Genomic DNA, 17,761 nt, shown 5'->3' on the forward strand with positions numbered 1-17,761 from the left:
TCAAGAGATCTGCCTGCCTCTGCCTCCCAAGTATTGTCAAGGTATTTTTTTTTTTCAAAACTAAACTTGTCCCCTCTAAACGTCAGCCTATAAATAAAAGTGAGGAGAGGCGATTGTGTTTGCTTGCTTATTTTTCTAGACAGGGTCTTTCTGTGTGTCTCTGGCTGTCCAGTATGTGGACTAGGCTGGCCTCAAACTCACAGAAATCCACCTGCCTCTGCCTTCCAAGTGCTGGGATTAAAGGTGTTTGCCATCACTGGCCAACTTTGTTTTATTCTATCTCAAGACAGGGTTTCACTGTGTAACCCAGTCTGGCCTAGATTTCATAATTGTCCTTTCTCTGCTTCCAAGTCCTGAGGTACCACCCACCATACCCAGCCTGAAAACCCATGGTACTGAATGGCCCATGTAGTGAGTGCTACAATGACTGGACTTGATGAGCTCCACAGTTTGGACCCTGAAAATAAAATCTCCCTAAAACAAACAACTTGACCTGGAGATGGTGCATGGCCCAGAGAATGGGAGAACAGAAAGAAAGAAGTCTACAGTTGCCAAATTTAAAGTTTCATCTTGCCAGGTGGTGGTGACACATGCCTTTAATCCCAGCACTTGGGAGGCAGAGGCAGGCAGATCTCTGAGTTCAAAGCCAGCCTGGTCTACAGAGTGAGTTCCAGAACAACCAGGGCTACACAGAGAAACTCAGTCTTGAAAAACAAACAAAAAAATCATCACCTCCCCATGTTTGCTAAGCACACTCCACCCTTGAACTATACACCAGGCCAAAATTTCCAGCTTGTATAGTTGGGACGTCTGCTTGAATGGCCCAGGATCCTGTGGTCACCCAATGACTGTCCTTCCAACATCTCCAATCGGCATGAAGACTTTTTCCTCCTCCTCCTCCTCCTCCTCCTCTTTGATTTATTTATATGAGTACACTGTCGCTATCTTCAGACACACCAGGAGGAGGCATCAGATCCCATTATAGATGATCGTGAGCCACCACGCGGTTGCTGGGAATTGAACTCAGGACCTCTGGAAGAGCAGTCAGTGATCTTAACCGCTGAGCCATCTCTCCAGCTACTACTTTTTTTTTCTTAAACAGTACTTTTTTGGATGGACTCAGCCCTTTACTGGGGAGGTCTATGCAGGTGTTCTACTGTTGGACCCTGACTCCAGTCACTGATTGGGGGGTTCTGGTCAAGTGATCTACTGCTCAGCCACACCGCAGCACCCTGAGGACCTTTCCAATATGAGCAGAGAAGGCAGAGCCAACAGATCTTTCGTGGGACCCTTGCACTTGAGCACATCAAATTAAAAATGAACACTGGCCTCCCTTCAAAGGAGGAAGCAGATTCCCCTGCTGTGGAGATAGGCTCTTGGATGAACGGGAGAGGGAACAAGTGCCTCAAATGAAGTGGCTGCAGGAAAGAAAGGCTTTCTGGGAGCAAGGAGGATGGTAGCAGAGAGTCGGCCCAGGGCAGAGAACACAGCAACACAGCAACAGCAAACAGGGAAATCAGAAAGGTAACTTCTAAATGCTCACACCAGAAATTCCAGAGGAGAAAGTGTGTGTGTGTGTGTGTGTGTGTGTGTGTGTAACCTGACATAGCTAGAGTCATAAGCAAGGAGGGACCCTCAAATGAGGAAATGCCTCCATAATATGGGGCTATAGGGCATTTTCTTAGTGACAGATGGGAGCGGGGCCAGCTCCTTGTGGGTGGTTCACTTCTGGATAGGTGGTCCTGTGTACTAAAAGGCAGGCAGGCTGAGCAAGCCAGTAAGCAGCACCCCTCCATGGCCCCTGCATCAGCCCCTGCTTCCAGGCCCTGCCCTGCTTGAGTTCCTGCCCTGACTTCCTTCAATAATGAACAGTGGTGTGGAACCCTCAGCTCAATAAACCCTTTCCTCCCCACCATTGCTTTGGTCATGGAGTTTAATCACAGCAAAGGTAACCCGAACTAAGACCCTGTGTACACTTATGAGGCTGTATGTGTGTGCCTGTTATGTGGAGGTCAGAGGACAATTCTAGGCAATCTGTATGTGGGTCCTGAGATGGAACTCAGGTCCTCAGGCCGATGGGACTTCACCTACAGAACTATCTTGCTGCCCTCCCTCAGACTTCTGCCGTCACTTGTTTAAAATTCTTCTCTGTGTAGCTCTGGACATCCTGAAACTCACTCTGTAGACCAGGCTGGCCTCGAACTCAGAGATCTACCTGCCTCTGCCTTCTGAGGGCTAGGTTTAAAGGTGTCACCCCTGCCCAGCTCCTGTTTCAAAATTATTCTAGACTTCAGAATTGGTGCTTGGATGGTGTGATGGTTTTTATATGCTCAGCCCAGGAAGTAGCACCTTTTAGAGTAGGTGTGGCCCTGTTGGAGTAGGTGTCTCACTGTGGGTGTGAGCAGAAAACCCTCATCCTAGCTTCCCAGAAGTCAATATTCTGCTAGCAGCCTTCAGATAAAGATGTAGAACTCTCAGCTCTTCTTGCACCATGACTGCCTGGATGCTGCCATGCTCTTGCCTTGATAATGGACTGAACCTGCAAGCCAGTCCCAATTAAATGTCCTTGGGCTGGAGAGATGGCTGTGAGGTTAAGAGCACTGACTACTCTTCCCGAGGCCCTGAGTTCAAATCTCAGCAACCACGTGGTAGCTCACAACCATCTGTAATGGGATCCGATGCGCTCTTCTGGTGTGTCTGAAGACAGCTACAGTGTATTCATGTACATAAAATAATAAAATAAAATAAAATCTTTTTTAAAAAGTCCTTACAAAAGTTGCCTTGGTCATGGTGTCTTCACAGCAGTAAAATTCTAAGACAGGTGTATAGATGTAAGCTTTCTACCCAAGACCCACCACTCATTTAAAAACACTGTGGAGAAGGCGGGTGGGTGGGTGGGGGAGATGGCTTAAGTGGCTAAGAGTGCCTGCTTCGCAAACATGGAGATGTAAGTTCAAATCCCCAACACCCACGTAAAAAGGCCAGCCTGTTGTTGGTGCCTGAAACCCCAGCACTGTGGTACAAAGACAGGCAGTCCCAAAAGTCCACTGGCCAGCCATCTTAGCTGAGATGTTAAGTTCTGACTCACTGAGAACTCTCGTCTCAAGGTAGCAAGGGTAACACCTGATGTCCCGCCTGGAGCGCCCCGTGGACACACAGGAGTGGACACAACTGGGCTCATGTGCATGTACCGAACAGACACAAACACATCCTATAGATGCTGTACAAGACACACACACACACAAGCAAATAGAAAGAAAGATAGATATATAGACAGATAAACAGACAGACAGACAGGTAGATAGACAGATGCCATAAAAATTAAAGGGGATGTGGCTCAGTGGGCAGACCACTTGCTATAACAGTAAGAAGTCTTGAGTTCAGAACCCCAAACTCCACACAGCTAGACACAGCAATGTGTATTTATAATCCTTGAGCTCCTCCTTCAAAATGGGAGGCAGAGCCTAGAGAGATGGCTCAGTGGTTAGAGCACTGACTGCTCTTGCAGAGGACCAGGGTTCAGTTTCCATCACCCACTTGGTAGCTCACAACCATTAGTAGCTCTAGTTCCAGGGGATCTAATGCCCTCTTCTGGCCTCTCTGGGTACTGCATGCACCTGGTACATTTATACACATGCAGAGAGTCATATACATAATAAGTAAGTTTAAAAATTTTAAAGCTAAAATCATAAGCATTTATTACAAATGTATGAACTAGACCTGGATATAGTGGTGTGCCCCAGCATCTTAGCACTGAAGAAGACAGAAGTAGGCGATCAGCTCAAGGCCAGCTTTGCCTACATGGGAACTTCAGGGCCAGTTGGGAACACATGAGACCCTGTTTCAGAAAATGACACCACCAACCACTAAAACTCAACGTAATGACAGAAAATAATACATGCTTTTCAATAACCATATATTAATAATCTCAGTTCCCCAATCAAAAGAAACAGACTAACAAAAAAAGATTAATAACGGCAACAAAAACAAAAGACACTGTCCCTAGTCAGATCCCTCGGCTGATAAAAAATGTTTGCCATGTATATTTGACTGGTGCTGCCCAGGGCCGTGCTTGGGTCCGTCTGTGGTCCTGCTGCAGCTGGGGGAGGTATTGATGTCGGTGGCCTGTGTTACCACTGACAGTTATGCCATGGTGTCGGGTCTGTGCTGCCCCTTGAAGCCATGTTGACATCACTGGCCTGTGCTGCTGTGGAGGGCTGTGATGTTGTCCATGGCTCTTGCTGTGGCAGAGGGGCCCAGCTCAGATGTCCAAGATCTGTACTCCCACCAGAGACCATGTGGATGTCGTGGTCAGTACTATCGCCAGAAGCCACGCCACGTGGAAGTCCATGATCGATCAGTACTCTGGCTGACTGTAGAGGGCAAGGAAGTTACTATTGCTGCGGTATGCAGACTCTTAGTGGAGAAATAGAGACAGAGAAGGCTTCTGTGACAACCCCATCCCCCATCCCCTCCCTCCCCACGCTCCCTCAGCCAAAGTAACAGCTTAGACAGAAAGCCATTGAAGAAACCTCTTAACAATTGTCATAAGGATGCTGAAGTGTGGCTCTCCACAACTGATGGCTTCTGGCCAGGGTGCATGTCAGGAAGGACACAATTTTCTTTAAAGGGCTGGCTACTGCGAGTTTGACCATGTTCCCATGAGTAAGTAGGCAACACAATTTGACCTTTCTTCTCTCCTCTTCTTTTTTTTTGGGGGGGGGGAAGGTCACAAGGGTGGGGGTAAACATGGAAGGACTGGGAAGTGAGCGTGATCTGGGATCATGACGTGAAATCCCAAAATAATCAATAAAAGTATTATGTTAAGGAAAATCTAACTGTAAAAGCCCAGGTGCGGATGGACTTGCTGCAGAATTCTACAAGACCTTCAGGGAATGAATACCAAAGCTTATCAAATGATTCAATAAAAGAGAAAACGAAGACATTCCCAGTTTTTTATAATGCCAGCATTAACCGTGATACTAAAACCAGACATCTACACTGACAACAAAAAACAAAATTATAGGCAGCCTCCCAGATGAACAGAGATGCAAGAATTCTCAAGAAGACTCAGGGTTCAAAGGTGCTCAGTGGTTTAGAGTGTACAGTGCTCCTGCAGAGGACCCTGCTTCAGTTCCTGGCACCCACACTTGGCAGCTCACAACCAAGTGTAACTCCAGCTCCAGGTGATTCAACGCCCTCCTCTGGCATCTTTGGGTAACTGCACTAACATGGCATATATTCAGATACATAAACAGAAGAAAGAACAATGAATGAATGAATAGAATGCTAGAGATAATGTGGACAAAGGGAAACCTTGTCCTCTGCTGTGAAGATGGCTCAAAAACCTAAACGTAGATCTACCCTACAACCCAGCTATGCCTCACGGTGAGGGGTGGGGGTGCTCGGAATTAAAAACAGCACAGAGACCCCTTTACTCCAGGATTAATCTCAGCTCCCCCTTCACATTAGCTGAGTTACAGAACCAGGCTGGGTCTCCAGAGACAGAGGAACGGTAAAGAAGACTGGGCTTTCCACACACAATGGGGTCTTTCAGCCAAAAAAGCAGAATAAAGTTGTGCCCATCCTCTGGAAAATGGACATAACCGGAAATGATCACGTTAAGCCAAAGAAGCCAGTCTCAGAAAGACAAAAGATTGCCTTTGTCTAATCAATGCTTCCCAGATGTAGTGACATATGTGAAATCGTAAATGTATACATGCTAGGAGCACAGAGGTGTGTCTGCCTCCACAGAGCAAAGGGGTCTAAGCTGGTTAGAATGGTGGAGAGCGAGAGGACACAGGGAAGAATGAAGACATGCTTACCATACAATCCGGTGTGTGAGATGTCTTAGTTCTCCACATATTCACACCCTCAGCCCAGGCCCGGGCAAACTGTCACCATCTCCGTCCTTCAAAAAAGAACAGATACGGTTATAAGCCCCAGGTCACTGGTGTGCAGTCACGGCACCATTGTCTCTTCCACCCCAGCTGGACTAGAATTTGTTCCAGTGAATTCTAGAACTTATCTCTGGTAACCTTGAGGCCTCACAGAGGCATAAATCATCCACAAGCTTCTTAGGCTGGGCTTTGGGGGCAGGAGTTGAGGAGGAGCTATATGGAGCAACTACAGGCAGCTGTGACCCACCAAATGAGGATTCTGTGAGCTGAGCTCAGGTTCTCTGAAAGAGCAGAACTTGCTTAGAACTATTGAGCCACCTCTCCAGCCCTCACTTGGTTTGAGACTGGATCTCTCTGGCCTGGGGCTCACTCATTGGACTAGGCTGGCTGGCCATCAAGGCCCAGACACGCTCCTATCTGTTTCCCCAGCTCTGGGAGGACAAGTGAGTGCCATCGTGGCTAGCTTTTCTGTGGGTGCTGGCGACTGAACCCAAGTCCTCATGCTTGCAAAGTAGGCACTGTATGACTGAACTATTTCTATAGATGGAAAAATCTGGGCGTGGCACATGCACCTGGAGCGCCAGCACTTGTAAGGGCTAAAGATGGGCTAAACGGGGTCAGGGACACCACAAGGAAACTTACAGAACCAACTAACCTGGGCCCAGAGGGGCCCCCAGAGACTGAAGTGCCAACCAGGGAATGCATGGGACTGACTTAGGCCTCCTGCATATGTGTTATAGTTGTGTAGCTTGGTCGTCATGTGTGACTCCTAACAGTGGGAGTAAAGGCTGTTTCTAACTCTGTGGCCTGCCTTTAGATCCCCTTCCCTCTACTGGGCTGCCTCATCTAACCTTAACAGGAGAAGAGACTAGGCCTACTGCAACTTGCCATGCCAAGGCTGGTTGATCTCCATGGGAGGCCTGCCCTCCTCTGAGGAGAAAGGGAGGAGTTGGATGGGGAACAGGATGGGGGAGGGGAGCACTGTTCAATGGAGGAGGGGGGGGGAAGCTGCTACCGTATTGATGGGCTCTGAACATAGTTGTGTATGCAGTACAATACAAACAACTGGCGTCTAGTTCCTCTTTTGAGCCAAGGTTTGTATTGTGCAGTCCAGACTAGCCTCTGACTTCCAGCCTTCCTCAGTTCAGATGAATACCACCATGTCTGACCCCTTGAATTTTTTTTTTTTTTTTGAGACACAGTTTCTCTGTGTAGCCCTGGCTGTCCTAGAACTCCCTTTGTAGACCAGGCTGGCCTCGAACTCACAGAGATCTACCTGCCTCTGCCTCCTGAGTGCTGGGAATAAAGGCGTGCACCATCATGCCTGATTTTTTTTTTTTTTTTTTTGAGAGAGTCCCATGTAGCCTAGGCTGGTCTAAAATTTCTACTGTGCCTGCTTCTGCCTCCCACATGCTAGGATTACAGTGGTGGACCTCACTAATATGTCTACTTTCAGTCTAATAATTTAAAATATTGTGTGTGTGTGTGTGTGTGTGTGTGTGTGTGAGAGAGAGAGAGGGAGGGGGAGGGGGAGAGGGAGAGGGAGAGGGAGAGAGAGAGGGAGAGAGAATACACACATGTACACATTCCACAGCATGTGTGGAGGGGTTAGAGGACAATTTGTGGCAGTTGGCTCTCTTGCACTAATTAGGTCCTGGGAATTGAACTCAGCCCCTCAGGTTAGGCAGTAAGCACCTTTACACCCCGAGCCGTTTTACCAGTTCCATCTTGTGGATTTTTAAGCAGACTTGGCTGCCATTGAGAATATGTGTGCTGTGTGACCCCCATCACCGCTCTCGTTCTCCATCTTCCCAAACTGAAATGTGCAGAATGTGTACCTACCATGCGCACAGGGTCACGTGCACCCGTGTGTACAGGGGCCAGAGGTTGACTTTTGGTGTCTTCCTCAATCGCACTCCACCTTCGTCTTTTGTGGGTGGGTGTCTCTCACTAAATCTGGAGCCCTCCAGTTTGGATAGACTGGATGGCCATCAAGCCCCTGTCTCTGTCTTCCAAACAGTGGGATTCCAGGTGCCTGTGCCTTGCCCAGAGTTTGACATGGATGTCAGATTACAAGCCTTGGCCCTCATGCTTGTCTGGCAAACATGTCACCATCTAAGGATGTCTTCAAAGTCTCCACTGCCTTGAATTCCCTATGCACTTGAGGATGGCCTTGAACTCCCGACCTTCCCAGCTTTTACTTCCTGAGTGCTGGGGTTATAGGCCTGTGTCATCTCCCCCAGCGAAGTGGTCACCTGGTAAACTTTATGTTATTTCTATCCTACCACTGGATAGACTTTTACAGGAACCTTTATCTGATCTCTACTTCCCCAGGCCACAGACAACTCAGACATTTGATGGAGGAACTCATTCCCAAACTTATGTGTTCTAGAAAGAGACAAAATGTAGTGTTGAAATGGTTTCCCCCAAAAGCTGGGCCAGACGGCATTGTTTGCATTCTTAGATAGAAAAATCTCTTTTAGAGTATTGTCCTTTGTCCCTTCCACTCCCATTCCCCTGGGCGGGGTAGGGGGGTGGGTGGAGAGGAGGCAAGGAAAAGACAGTTTAAAACCAGAAACCAAGAGATAAGCTCCCATGGGTGTAGACTGGCTTTGTGTGCCCTAGGAAGGCTAAGGCCAACCTCAGATGTCATTCCATAGGAGCTATTCGTGTTGTTTAAACAGTGTGTGTGTGTACCGTGTGTGTGTGTGTGTGTGTGTGTGTGTGTGTGTGTGTGTGTGTGTGAGAGGTTAGGGATAATCGGCAGGAGTCCTGATTCTCCTATCACGTGGGTCCCAAGGATGCCAGTCCTCAAGCCTGACATGGAGTACCTTACACAGACGTTGGGGATAGTATCGTTTGAAAGGAGGGAACTTTAATTAAGAAAATGTCTCCAGGGGCTGGTGAGGGGGCGCAGCAGCTAAGAGCACTGATTGATTTTCCACAGGTCCCGAGTCAATTCCCAAAAACCACATGGTGACTCATGACCATCTATATATAAAGGGATCTGATGCCCTCTTCTGGCCTGCAGGTGTACATGCAGACAGAGCACTCAAGCAAGCTAGCAAGCAAGCAATAGAAAATAAGAGGAAAAGAAAGAAAGAAAGAAAGAAAGAAAGAAAGAAAGAGAGAAAGAGAGAAAGAGAGAGAGAGAAAGAAAGGAAGGAAGGAAGGAAGGAAGGAAGGAAGGAAGGAAGGAAGGAAGGAAGGAAGAGAGAGAAAGAGAGAAAGAAAGAGAAATTGCCTAAGAGAGGCCTGAAGGGAATCCTGTCAGCTCCTGCCTCCAGGCTCCTACCATGGTTGAAATCCTGTGCTGACTTCCTTCAGTAGCAAACAGTGATGTGGAAGCGCCTTTCCACCCCAACTTGCTTTTGGTCATTGTGTTTCATTGAAGCAATAGAAACCTTAACTAAGACGCCACCGATCCATCTTGCCGACGTCTCTGCATTGTGTTTTATTTTGCTTTGCATCTCTCCCTGAATTGGGATCTGTTTAGCTAGACTGGCTAAGCACTGTGTCACACATCCGTGCTCACCCAGGACTGGGATTCTAAACATGAATCAACATGCCTGGGTTTCTCACATGGGCTCAAATTCAGGTCCTCACACTTGCATAGCAAGCCCTGGATCATCTGAGCCATGCCCCAGCTCCCAGACGAGCTTCCTGACACTCAAAGGCCACCTGTAGAACCGGGACTAGGGAGGCAGCTGGCTAAAAAATCACAGGAGGGTGTGAAGTCAGCCTGCCTGATAGCCAGGTTCACAGGATAATGATGGAAGCACAGCCACCAAGAGCCAGCCCATGACCACCAAGAGCCAGCCCCACAACACAAGGGTCTCCTTACTCACCTCACATAAGTATTTCTCAATGATGTCCAGGGCACTATTGCTGATGGAAATGTTGTGGTGGTGCAGTAAAGACTCAATTTTTTCAAAGCCACCAACTTTTTCTATCTGAAAATACAGCCTTTTCTTCTCTTGTAGATTGTCTATATGCTGAGGATGGATGAGAAGCCAGCAAAGAGACAGTGAGACCCAGAGTGTGCTTCGGCAGTGTGTGTGTGTGTGTATGTGTGTGTATGTGTGTGTATGTGTGTGTGTGTGTACTCACGTGTGCGCACATGCATGTGGAACTTCAGCTGGCCAGCCTTAAAGGGGCTGTTTTAGTTAGAGGCAGACCTGATCCAGGAGGAAAGGTCACAGACCCATTGAAAAGGCCAAGATCTCTCTCCTCTCCTGTCATTAATTCATTTCCTCAATCATGCTTGTGTGCATTTATTCACAAAATCCACCCCTGCCTTTAGTCATTCACAAAATCATCCACAAATTCTTTCATTCACAACAACCACCCATGAATTCACTCACTCATTCACAAAATCACCCAGGAATCCATTTGCCAAGGAATGCATCTGCTAATTCATTCATTCACAAAATCACCCAGGAATTCACTCACTCACAAATACATTCATGAAGTCACCGGTAGGTTTACTTGTTCACACAGTCATTCATTTTTTTACTAAAACTGTATCCAACATCATAGGATACTAATGTAATAAATCCAAAAAGGCATTTGTCCAAAGCACCAAAGAATTCAAAGTAAGAGAGCATTTAATAGACATCAAAGCCTAGATGAGCATTACAGGAGTCTAGGAACTGCTGAGACAGGGTCTTACGCAGCCCAGGCCATCCTTGAACTTGGCTATGTAGCTGAGCACAGTAACCTCAATCCCTGGTCCTTCTACCTCCACCTCCACCTCCCCAGGTGTGGGTTTGGCAAGTCCACTCAGCACAGTCATTAAAGGAATCCACGGTATCAGCGCATAGCATTTCTCTCTTCACCTTTGTCCTGACCATCCTTGGGGAATGACATTATCTTGTCCGGGCACAGTGCCACTCAGGAACGATTTATGGTACTTTCCAATCCAGGCCTGTCTTTCTTCTATGAATTTAACCCGTGGTGGTTTACTGGATCTTAAACAATGGATATAGGGAGGCTGGAGAAATGGATCTGTGGCTAAGGGCATTTTCCCAAAGGACACAGGTTCAGTTCCCAGCTCCCACAAGGTAGCCCACAGCTATCTCTAATTCCAGTTCCAGAGGATTCCATGACCTCTTCTGGTCCCTGTGGCCCTGCATTCACGTGGTGTACAGACATACATGCAGGCAAAATACCCATTCAGATGAAATAAAAGTAAACCAATCTTTTAAAATAAATCTGATGCAGAAGTGGGCGTGGCGGGGCGTGACTCTAATCTCAGCATGTCAGAGGTCTCAGGAAGCTCATGTGTTACCATGTGTCCCATGTAAGTCATACAGGGAGACCGTGTGTTCAGTGTAAGTTATGTAGGGAGAGCCCGTGTCAAATCTCAAAAGGAAAAGCAGCAAAACCAAAAATGTGTCTGGAGAGATGTTTAAGAGCAAAAACACCTCCTACAGAGGTGATCCTATGTGAGGTGGATTCCCACACACATCAGGGGGCGCAGAACCACCTGCCACTCCAGTCCAGGGGACTCTAATGGCTCTGACCTCTGCTGGCACCTATACTCATATGCACATATCCACATACAGACACATAGCCACACAAATGAAACAAACCAACCCTCGGCTCTTTTGCTCTGTTGTGAAGCTTCTGTGGGCTTCTCTGCTCGTCTGCCCCAGACCTCAGCCCTCTCCCTCTCCCTCTCCCTCCATCTTCCATCTTCTTGCCCTTGCTATGCTACTTGCGTCTCTCCTGGTTATTCCTTTGCCTACGATGTTTCTCCACAAGTGTCTGCGACTCGAGAGTCATCCACATGCTCACTTCTCACTCTTAGAGAATGTCCCCTCCCTTCCCTGAGCACCACAGGTGTGACAGCAGCCACTACCCACTCTGAGTAGTGCTTCCTCCATCTGACTTCCTTCACAAGGAATGCCTACAGTGTCCCCTGTGTCACTCACATGTGGGCTCCCTAGAAGAAGGATTCTCTGAGCAGGTATGCTCTGAGCTCTTGTCACCAAGGCACTCATGTGACAAAATGTAGATACACCAATATACGATTTCTTCATAGATTGCGTAGCCAGGCTGGCCTCAAACATACTACTTAGCCCAGGCTGCCTTCAAACCCATGACCACCCATCTCCTCTCTTGGGTCCTAGGATGATAGGTATGGCTTGGAGTCCTCTTTTTTTTTTTTTTTTTTTTTTCAAGACAGGGTTTCTCTATATAGCCCTGGCTGTCCTGGAACTCACTTTGTAGACCAGGCTGGCCTTGAACTCAGAAATCTGCCTGNTTTTTGAGTGCATTGTGTTACCCACAGGATGTAGGGAGTCTAGGAAGAATGGCTCAAGAATCCTCATGATTCATTCATTCACTCACTCATTCATTCAGAGTCTCACGTCACCCAGGCTAGCACTAACTCGCTTTATGGCTGTGGAGGACCTTTAATTCCTGATCCTTCTCCTTTTACCTCCCGAGTTCTGGGATTATTGGCATGTCTTTGCATGCCTGTATTATGTGGTGCTGGGGATGGAAACCAGGGCTTCACACATGCTGGGGACAGTTACTGCCACATGAGCTACACCTCAGCACCACCTACTTGAGTTACTTTTTTTTTTTTAACATTCATCTTCTCTCTCACACCATGTGTGTGTATCAACACATGTACCATTGCACGCATGTGGATGTCAGACAACTTGTGGGAGTCAGTTCCACATGGATCAGCTTGGTGGCAATACCTCACTCACTGAGCCCCTAGGTGCCCCACCTCCAGTCTCCACCCTGCTAGGAGGGAGCACGCTCACTGTCTTCAGTTGGAACAGCTCACCTGGAGGAGATAAGAAATGATGTCTAGGACGATGATGACAACCTCCAAGTCTGGGGCGGAGAGCAGACTCAGCATTGGCTCCAAGATTCCCGAGTGGGCGAGCAGAGTCAGCTGGCCCTGAGAGGCTCCTGTTGCAATGTTAACCACAGTGCACACAACCTCTTTCTGGACTTTTAATTCTGCCTGCAAAGACACAGAGAGATTCATGTTCCTTCCAGTGCCCAACCCGATTCGCTTATTGTTGGTTTTGTATAGTTTTGAGACAGGCTCTCAGTGTAGACAAGGCTGGCCCCCAACTTGCTATAGAGATTGGGGGGGACCTTGAACTTCTGGCCTTCCTACCTCTACCCCCCAAACACCACCTTTATGGTTGAGACCACAGTACCTGGTATATGAAGTGCTGGTCACCAGCCCCAGGGCTTTGTGTGGCAAGCTAGCACTCTGACAACGGAGCCACGGGCCCAGTCCTTTCTATTTGTTTTATTTTGGCTTTTAAAAATAGGGTTTGGTGGGCTGGAAAGATGGCTCAGTGGTTAAGAGCACTGACTGCTCTTCCACAGGTCCTGAGTTCAATTCCCAGCAACCACATGGTGATTCACAACCATCTGTAATGGGATCCGATACCTTCTTCGGAAGGCAGCTACAGTGTACTCCTATATATTAAATAAAATAAATAATTCTTAAAAATAGGGTTTTACTCTATAGCCCACACTACCCTGGGACTCAGTATTAGCCTAGACAGACCCTCAGTTTGCCATCCTGTTGTAATAGCCTCCCGAGTGCTGAGATTACAGGTGTGTGCTACCACACTTGGTCTTGATCAGCTGGTAAGGCCTGAAGTGTACATGTGAAATTTATGTCCAGTGACCTAACGCACTGCCTTCAATTCTTGATCAGAATACAACCCCAGAGAGGTCACAAAGTAGGCTGCCTGACTCCCATCTGAGATTTGCCTTTTTTTCTTTTCTTTCTTAGACAGGGTCTTCTATAGCTTAGACTGGCTTTACGCACACTTTGTAGCCAAGGCTGACCTTGAACTCCTGCTTATCCCGCTTCCCTCGTTTCCTGTGGATGCTGGGGCTTGAACTCAAGTCCTCATGCTTGTACAACAGATGCTTTACGCACTCACTTCCCAGCCCCGCCACTTACATTCCTTAGTAGGTCTACCAAAATAGGCAGCAAGTTACACAAAAGCTGCTCCACGTGGTGTCTGGGCCCAGCGGCCACGTTGCTCATGGTCCAGGCAGCCAGCACCTGGATGGAGGACTTCGGGTGCTTCAGAACCTGGCCCAACACCGTCAGCATGCCAGCATCGATAGCCATCTGGGTCTGTTCATCTGTTCCGGCCACAATGTTGCCTATAGTTTGGAGACAAGGTATCTGGAAGGACAAAGAAAGGTGGCTAAGGATTGCAAATCTGTCACCCTACAGTTAAGTCACACATTGAGTGCCATGCAGAGAGACGTGTGCAAGTTTGTAGTGTTGTATTTGGTCAGCACACCCATAGCTGCTTTTAGGGTTTCAGGTGCTTGCTCACTGCTCCTGGTCATGGAGGGTAGACAAGGGACACCTTTATTAGGAAATGACTAGGGACCAGGCATGTGGCTTTTGGAAGAGTGCTTGCCTGGCATGTATGAAGTTCTGTGTGTAAACCTGGTATGGCACGCACAACGCACCTGCAATCCCTGTAGACTGGAGGAGGTGCCAGGTGGCCCCAGAGATCCCTCTTGGCTATGTATTGAATTTAAGGCTAGCCTGGGCTACATGAGACTCTGTCTAAAACAAGAAAACTTTCAGCTGTCTTGTTTTTGTTTGGGGATTTTTGTTTGAGGGCTTCTCATATAGCCTAAGCTGGTCTTGAACTCGTTATGTAGCCAAGGACATTGAGCTTCTGATCTTCCTGACTTTTGTGTTTTTGAGATGAGGTCTCAACCCGCTCCTGTCTACGTAGCCGAGGATGACCTTGAACTTCCTGGTCCTCCTGCCTCCACCCCAAGTGCAGGGAGGACAGGTGTGTGCCACCTGATTCTTTTCTATAGGACTGGGAATGGAACACAGGGCTTCCTAAATCCTAGGGGAGCATTCTTACCAATGAGCAACATCCTTAGCCTGGCCTTGAACTCACAATCCTTTGTCAACTTCTGCTAGGATCGCATGTGGACACTACACGTCCACCTCACTAAATTCTCAACGGGGGAAACGAGAGCTGATTATGGCATGTGTATTCATATCCATGCTGGCTCCTGGCTTCTGCCAGATATTTAATCGGAGCCAAGGAGTACCCAAGGGCTGCTTCTCTTGATGTGTTCACCAGCCCGTCTGTGGGTCCCAAGGGTGGGCCTATGATAGAGATTAAGGCAACCAGCATCCTAGGAGAGCTGACTGTCCATTGATTTGGATTTCTTTGTACTGAAGTAGCAGCCCCCAGTGAAGGCTACTGAGAGCACTAGGCTTTCCTAGATTATCAGGCTAAGGACTTCCGACTCATGTGACAGGTTTGTGTGTCACCATAGCCTGGTCCACATAATACCAACTGGGCCTCAACACTTTTTTTTGTTTGTTTGTTTGTTTTGTTTTTTTTGAGACAGGGTTTCTCTGTATAGCCCTGGCTGTCCTGGAACTCACTTTGTAGACCAGGCTGGCCTCAAACTCAGAAATCCGCCTGCCTCTGCCTCCCAAGTGCTGGGATTAAAGGCATGCGCCGCCACACCCGGCTGCCTCAACACTTTTATTAAAAGTTAACTCCAGGGACTGGAGAGATGACTCGGTGGTTAAGAGCACTGGCTTCTCTTCCAGAGATCCCGAGTTCAATTCCTAGCAGCCACATGGTGGCTCACAATCGTCTGCAATGGGATCCAATGTTCTCTTCTGGAATGCAGGTATATATGCAGATAGAGTACTCACATACATACAATAAACAAACAATTTCTTTTTTTAAAAAAAAGTTGATTCCTTGGGGAGGTGAGATGGTTCAGTGGGTAAAGGTGCCTGTAATCTCAGGCTGGATGACCTGAATTCAATTCCTCGGGCCCACATGGTGGAAGGAGAGGCTCAGCTCCTCCAAGTAGTCATCTGTCCTCCACATGTGAATCATGGCACATGCTCACCTCCCACACAATTAATGTTTAACATGTTTAAAGTTGTCTTTGTAAAGACAGGGTCTTCTTATGGAGCCCAGGCTAGCCCCATTTGCTATCCTTCTCTCTCAGCCTCCTACGTGCAGTTAAATGCGTGTGACACTGGACCTGGCTACCTGTCTCCTCATAGTCTTCCTTCTCCCTGCCCTCAAGTACAGTCACCAAACTCAATTTGACATCTGAAAAAAAAAATGCTATGGTGAGCTCAGAAAAGATGGTCTCTAAAGCTGAACATGATACTGTGAAAGGATCGTGACTGAGAGAGGTCGAGCTATAACAGAGCCAGACACAGGGGTGTGAGCCTACAGTGCCAGCACTGGGGGGCAGAAGCAGAGGGACCAAGAGTCTGAGGCTATCAGCTGCAGATTGAGTTCCAGGCCAGTTTGGGCTACATAAGACATTTCTTACATATTATATATGTTTTACTATATTGTATACAGTATATAGTTTATATATTCCAGGAACAGTGGTGGATGCCTTTAGTTCCCACACTCAAGAAGCAGAAAAAGGTAGGTCTCTGTGTTTGAAGTCAAATCTACATATGAAGTCCAGGCCAACCAGGACTACACAGTGATGCCCTGTCTGTGTGCTTTGACTGTGGTTTTGTCTGTGTGTCTCCTTTTGTGTCTTCCTCTCTCTGTGCTTCTGTGTCTATCTGTATATATGTTTGTCTCTCTGTCTGTGTGTGCCAACCTCTGTCTGTGTATGTTTGTCTCTGTGTGCCAGTCTCTCTGCCTCTCACTCATCTGTTTCTTTTTGTTTGTCTGTCTGTCATTGCGTGTGTGTGTGTTTGTCTGTCAACATGGATCCGTCTCTGTCTATTTCACTGTCTCTCTGTCTGTATGTCCCATTTGTCGCTTTCTCTGTATCTATCTCTGTCTTTGTCTGTTTCTCTGTGTCTGTCTGTCTGTCTGTTCTCTCTCTCTGTATATATATGTATATATATATATATGTGTGTGTGTGTGTGTGTGTGTGTGTGTGTGTGTATGTGTGTAATTATGTATTATGGGTTCAGTAGGAACCATTTTGTTTCCTGAGATGTGATGTCACACAGCTCAGAAGAGCCTTGGACTCATTTGCAACCAAGCATGACCTTGAATTATAATCTCCCTGCTTCCATCTCTCTGGTGCTGAGATTATAGGCATGCTCCACTGTGCACAGTTTACATGGTATGGGGACAGAACCAGGGCTCCGTGGATGCGAGGAAAGCACACTCCTGAGCCACAGTCACGGCACCCACAGGCCCTAACCTGAAGCAGCCTCTTGCAAAGGCCTGTGGGACAGGATGACATTTACCGAGATGCTGAGTTCTGAGCTGGTCATAAGCTCTACAAGCCTGGGCAGGATGCCGGTGGTCACCACATGATGGATATACTCTTTGCCACCATTGGTCAGGTAGGACAGGGCCCAGCAGGTATCTGCGAGGATCTCGTTATCACGATGCAGCAGGAGCTGACAGAGGGTAGGTAGCATCTGCTGCACGGCGCTCTCACTGGGATATGGATCTTTGTTTCGGCATAAGTTGGACAAAGTCCATGAGATGTTCCGAAGAAATGTGATCTGTGACGGGGTACAAAGGAGACAGAATGTAAATGGTGGCCGTCCCTTCCCATCCCCTTCCATACTATTTATTGATTAGTGCAGAGCAAAGCAACTGTTGAGTATCAAAAGAGCTTCTTCGAGGCAGTGATGCTTGTGAGGGACCAATACAATGAACTTTATATTTAAATATGCAAATATCCTATGAAGTGTGCCTTGTATGCTTCAGGATGCCTTTCCCTACTCTGCTCATTGGATGACTTCATCATTTTTTATTTATTTTTTATTTTTTATTTTTGGTTTTTCGAGACAGGGTTTCTCCATATAGCCCTGGCTGTCCTGGCACTCACTTTGTAGACCAGGCTGGCCTCGAACTCAGAAA

At 47.5% G+C, this 17,761-nt stretch overlaps 1 protein-coding gene across 1 annotated transcript in view; it reads right to left on the reverse strand.

The window, feature by feature from the left end:
- Positions 1–3,676: 3,676 nt before the first annotated feature.
- Positions 3,677–17,761, reverse strand: part of Kpna7 (karyopherin subunit alpha 7) — a 24,488-nt gene continuing 10,403 nt past the window's right edge. Inside the window, 6 exon segments of the mRNA XM_029478025.1 lie at positions 3,677–4,373; positions 5,826–5,911; positions 9,749–9,895; positions 12,703–12,885; positions 13,852–14,082; positions 17,137–17,400. Coding sequence (XP_029333885.1) covers positions 5,867–5,911; positions 9,749–9,895; positions 12,703–12,885; positions 13,852–14,082; positions 17,137–17,400 — 870 coding nt within the window. The 3' untranslated portion in view covers positions 3,677–4,373; positions 5,826–5,866.

Source organism: Mus caroli, chromosome 5 (assembly GCF_900094665.2).
Source record: "Mus caroli chromosome 5, CAROLI_EIJ_v1.1, whole genome shotgun sequence".
Taxonomy (NCBI): Eukaryota; Metazoa; Chordata; class Mammalia; order Rodentia; family Muridae; genus Mus; species Mus caroli.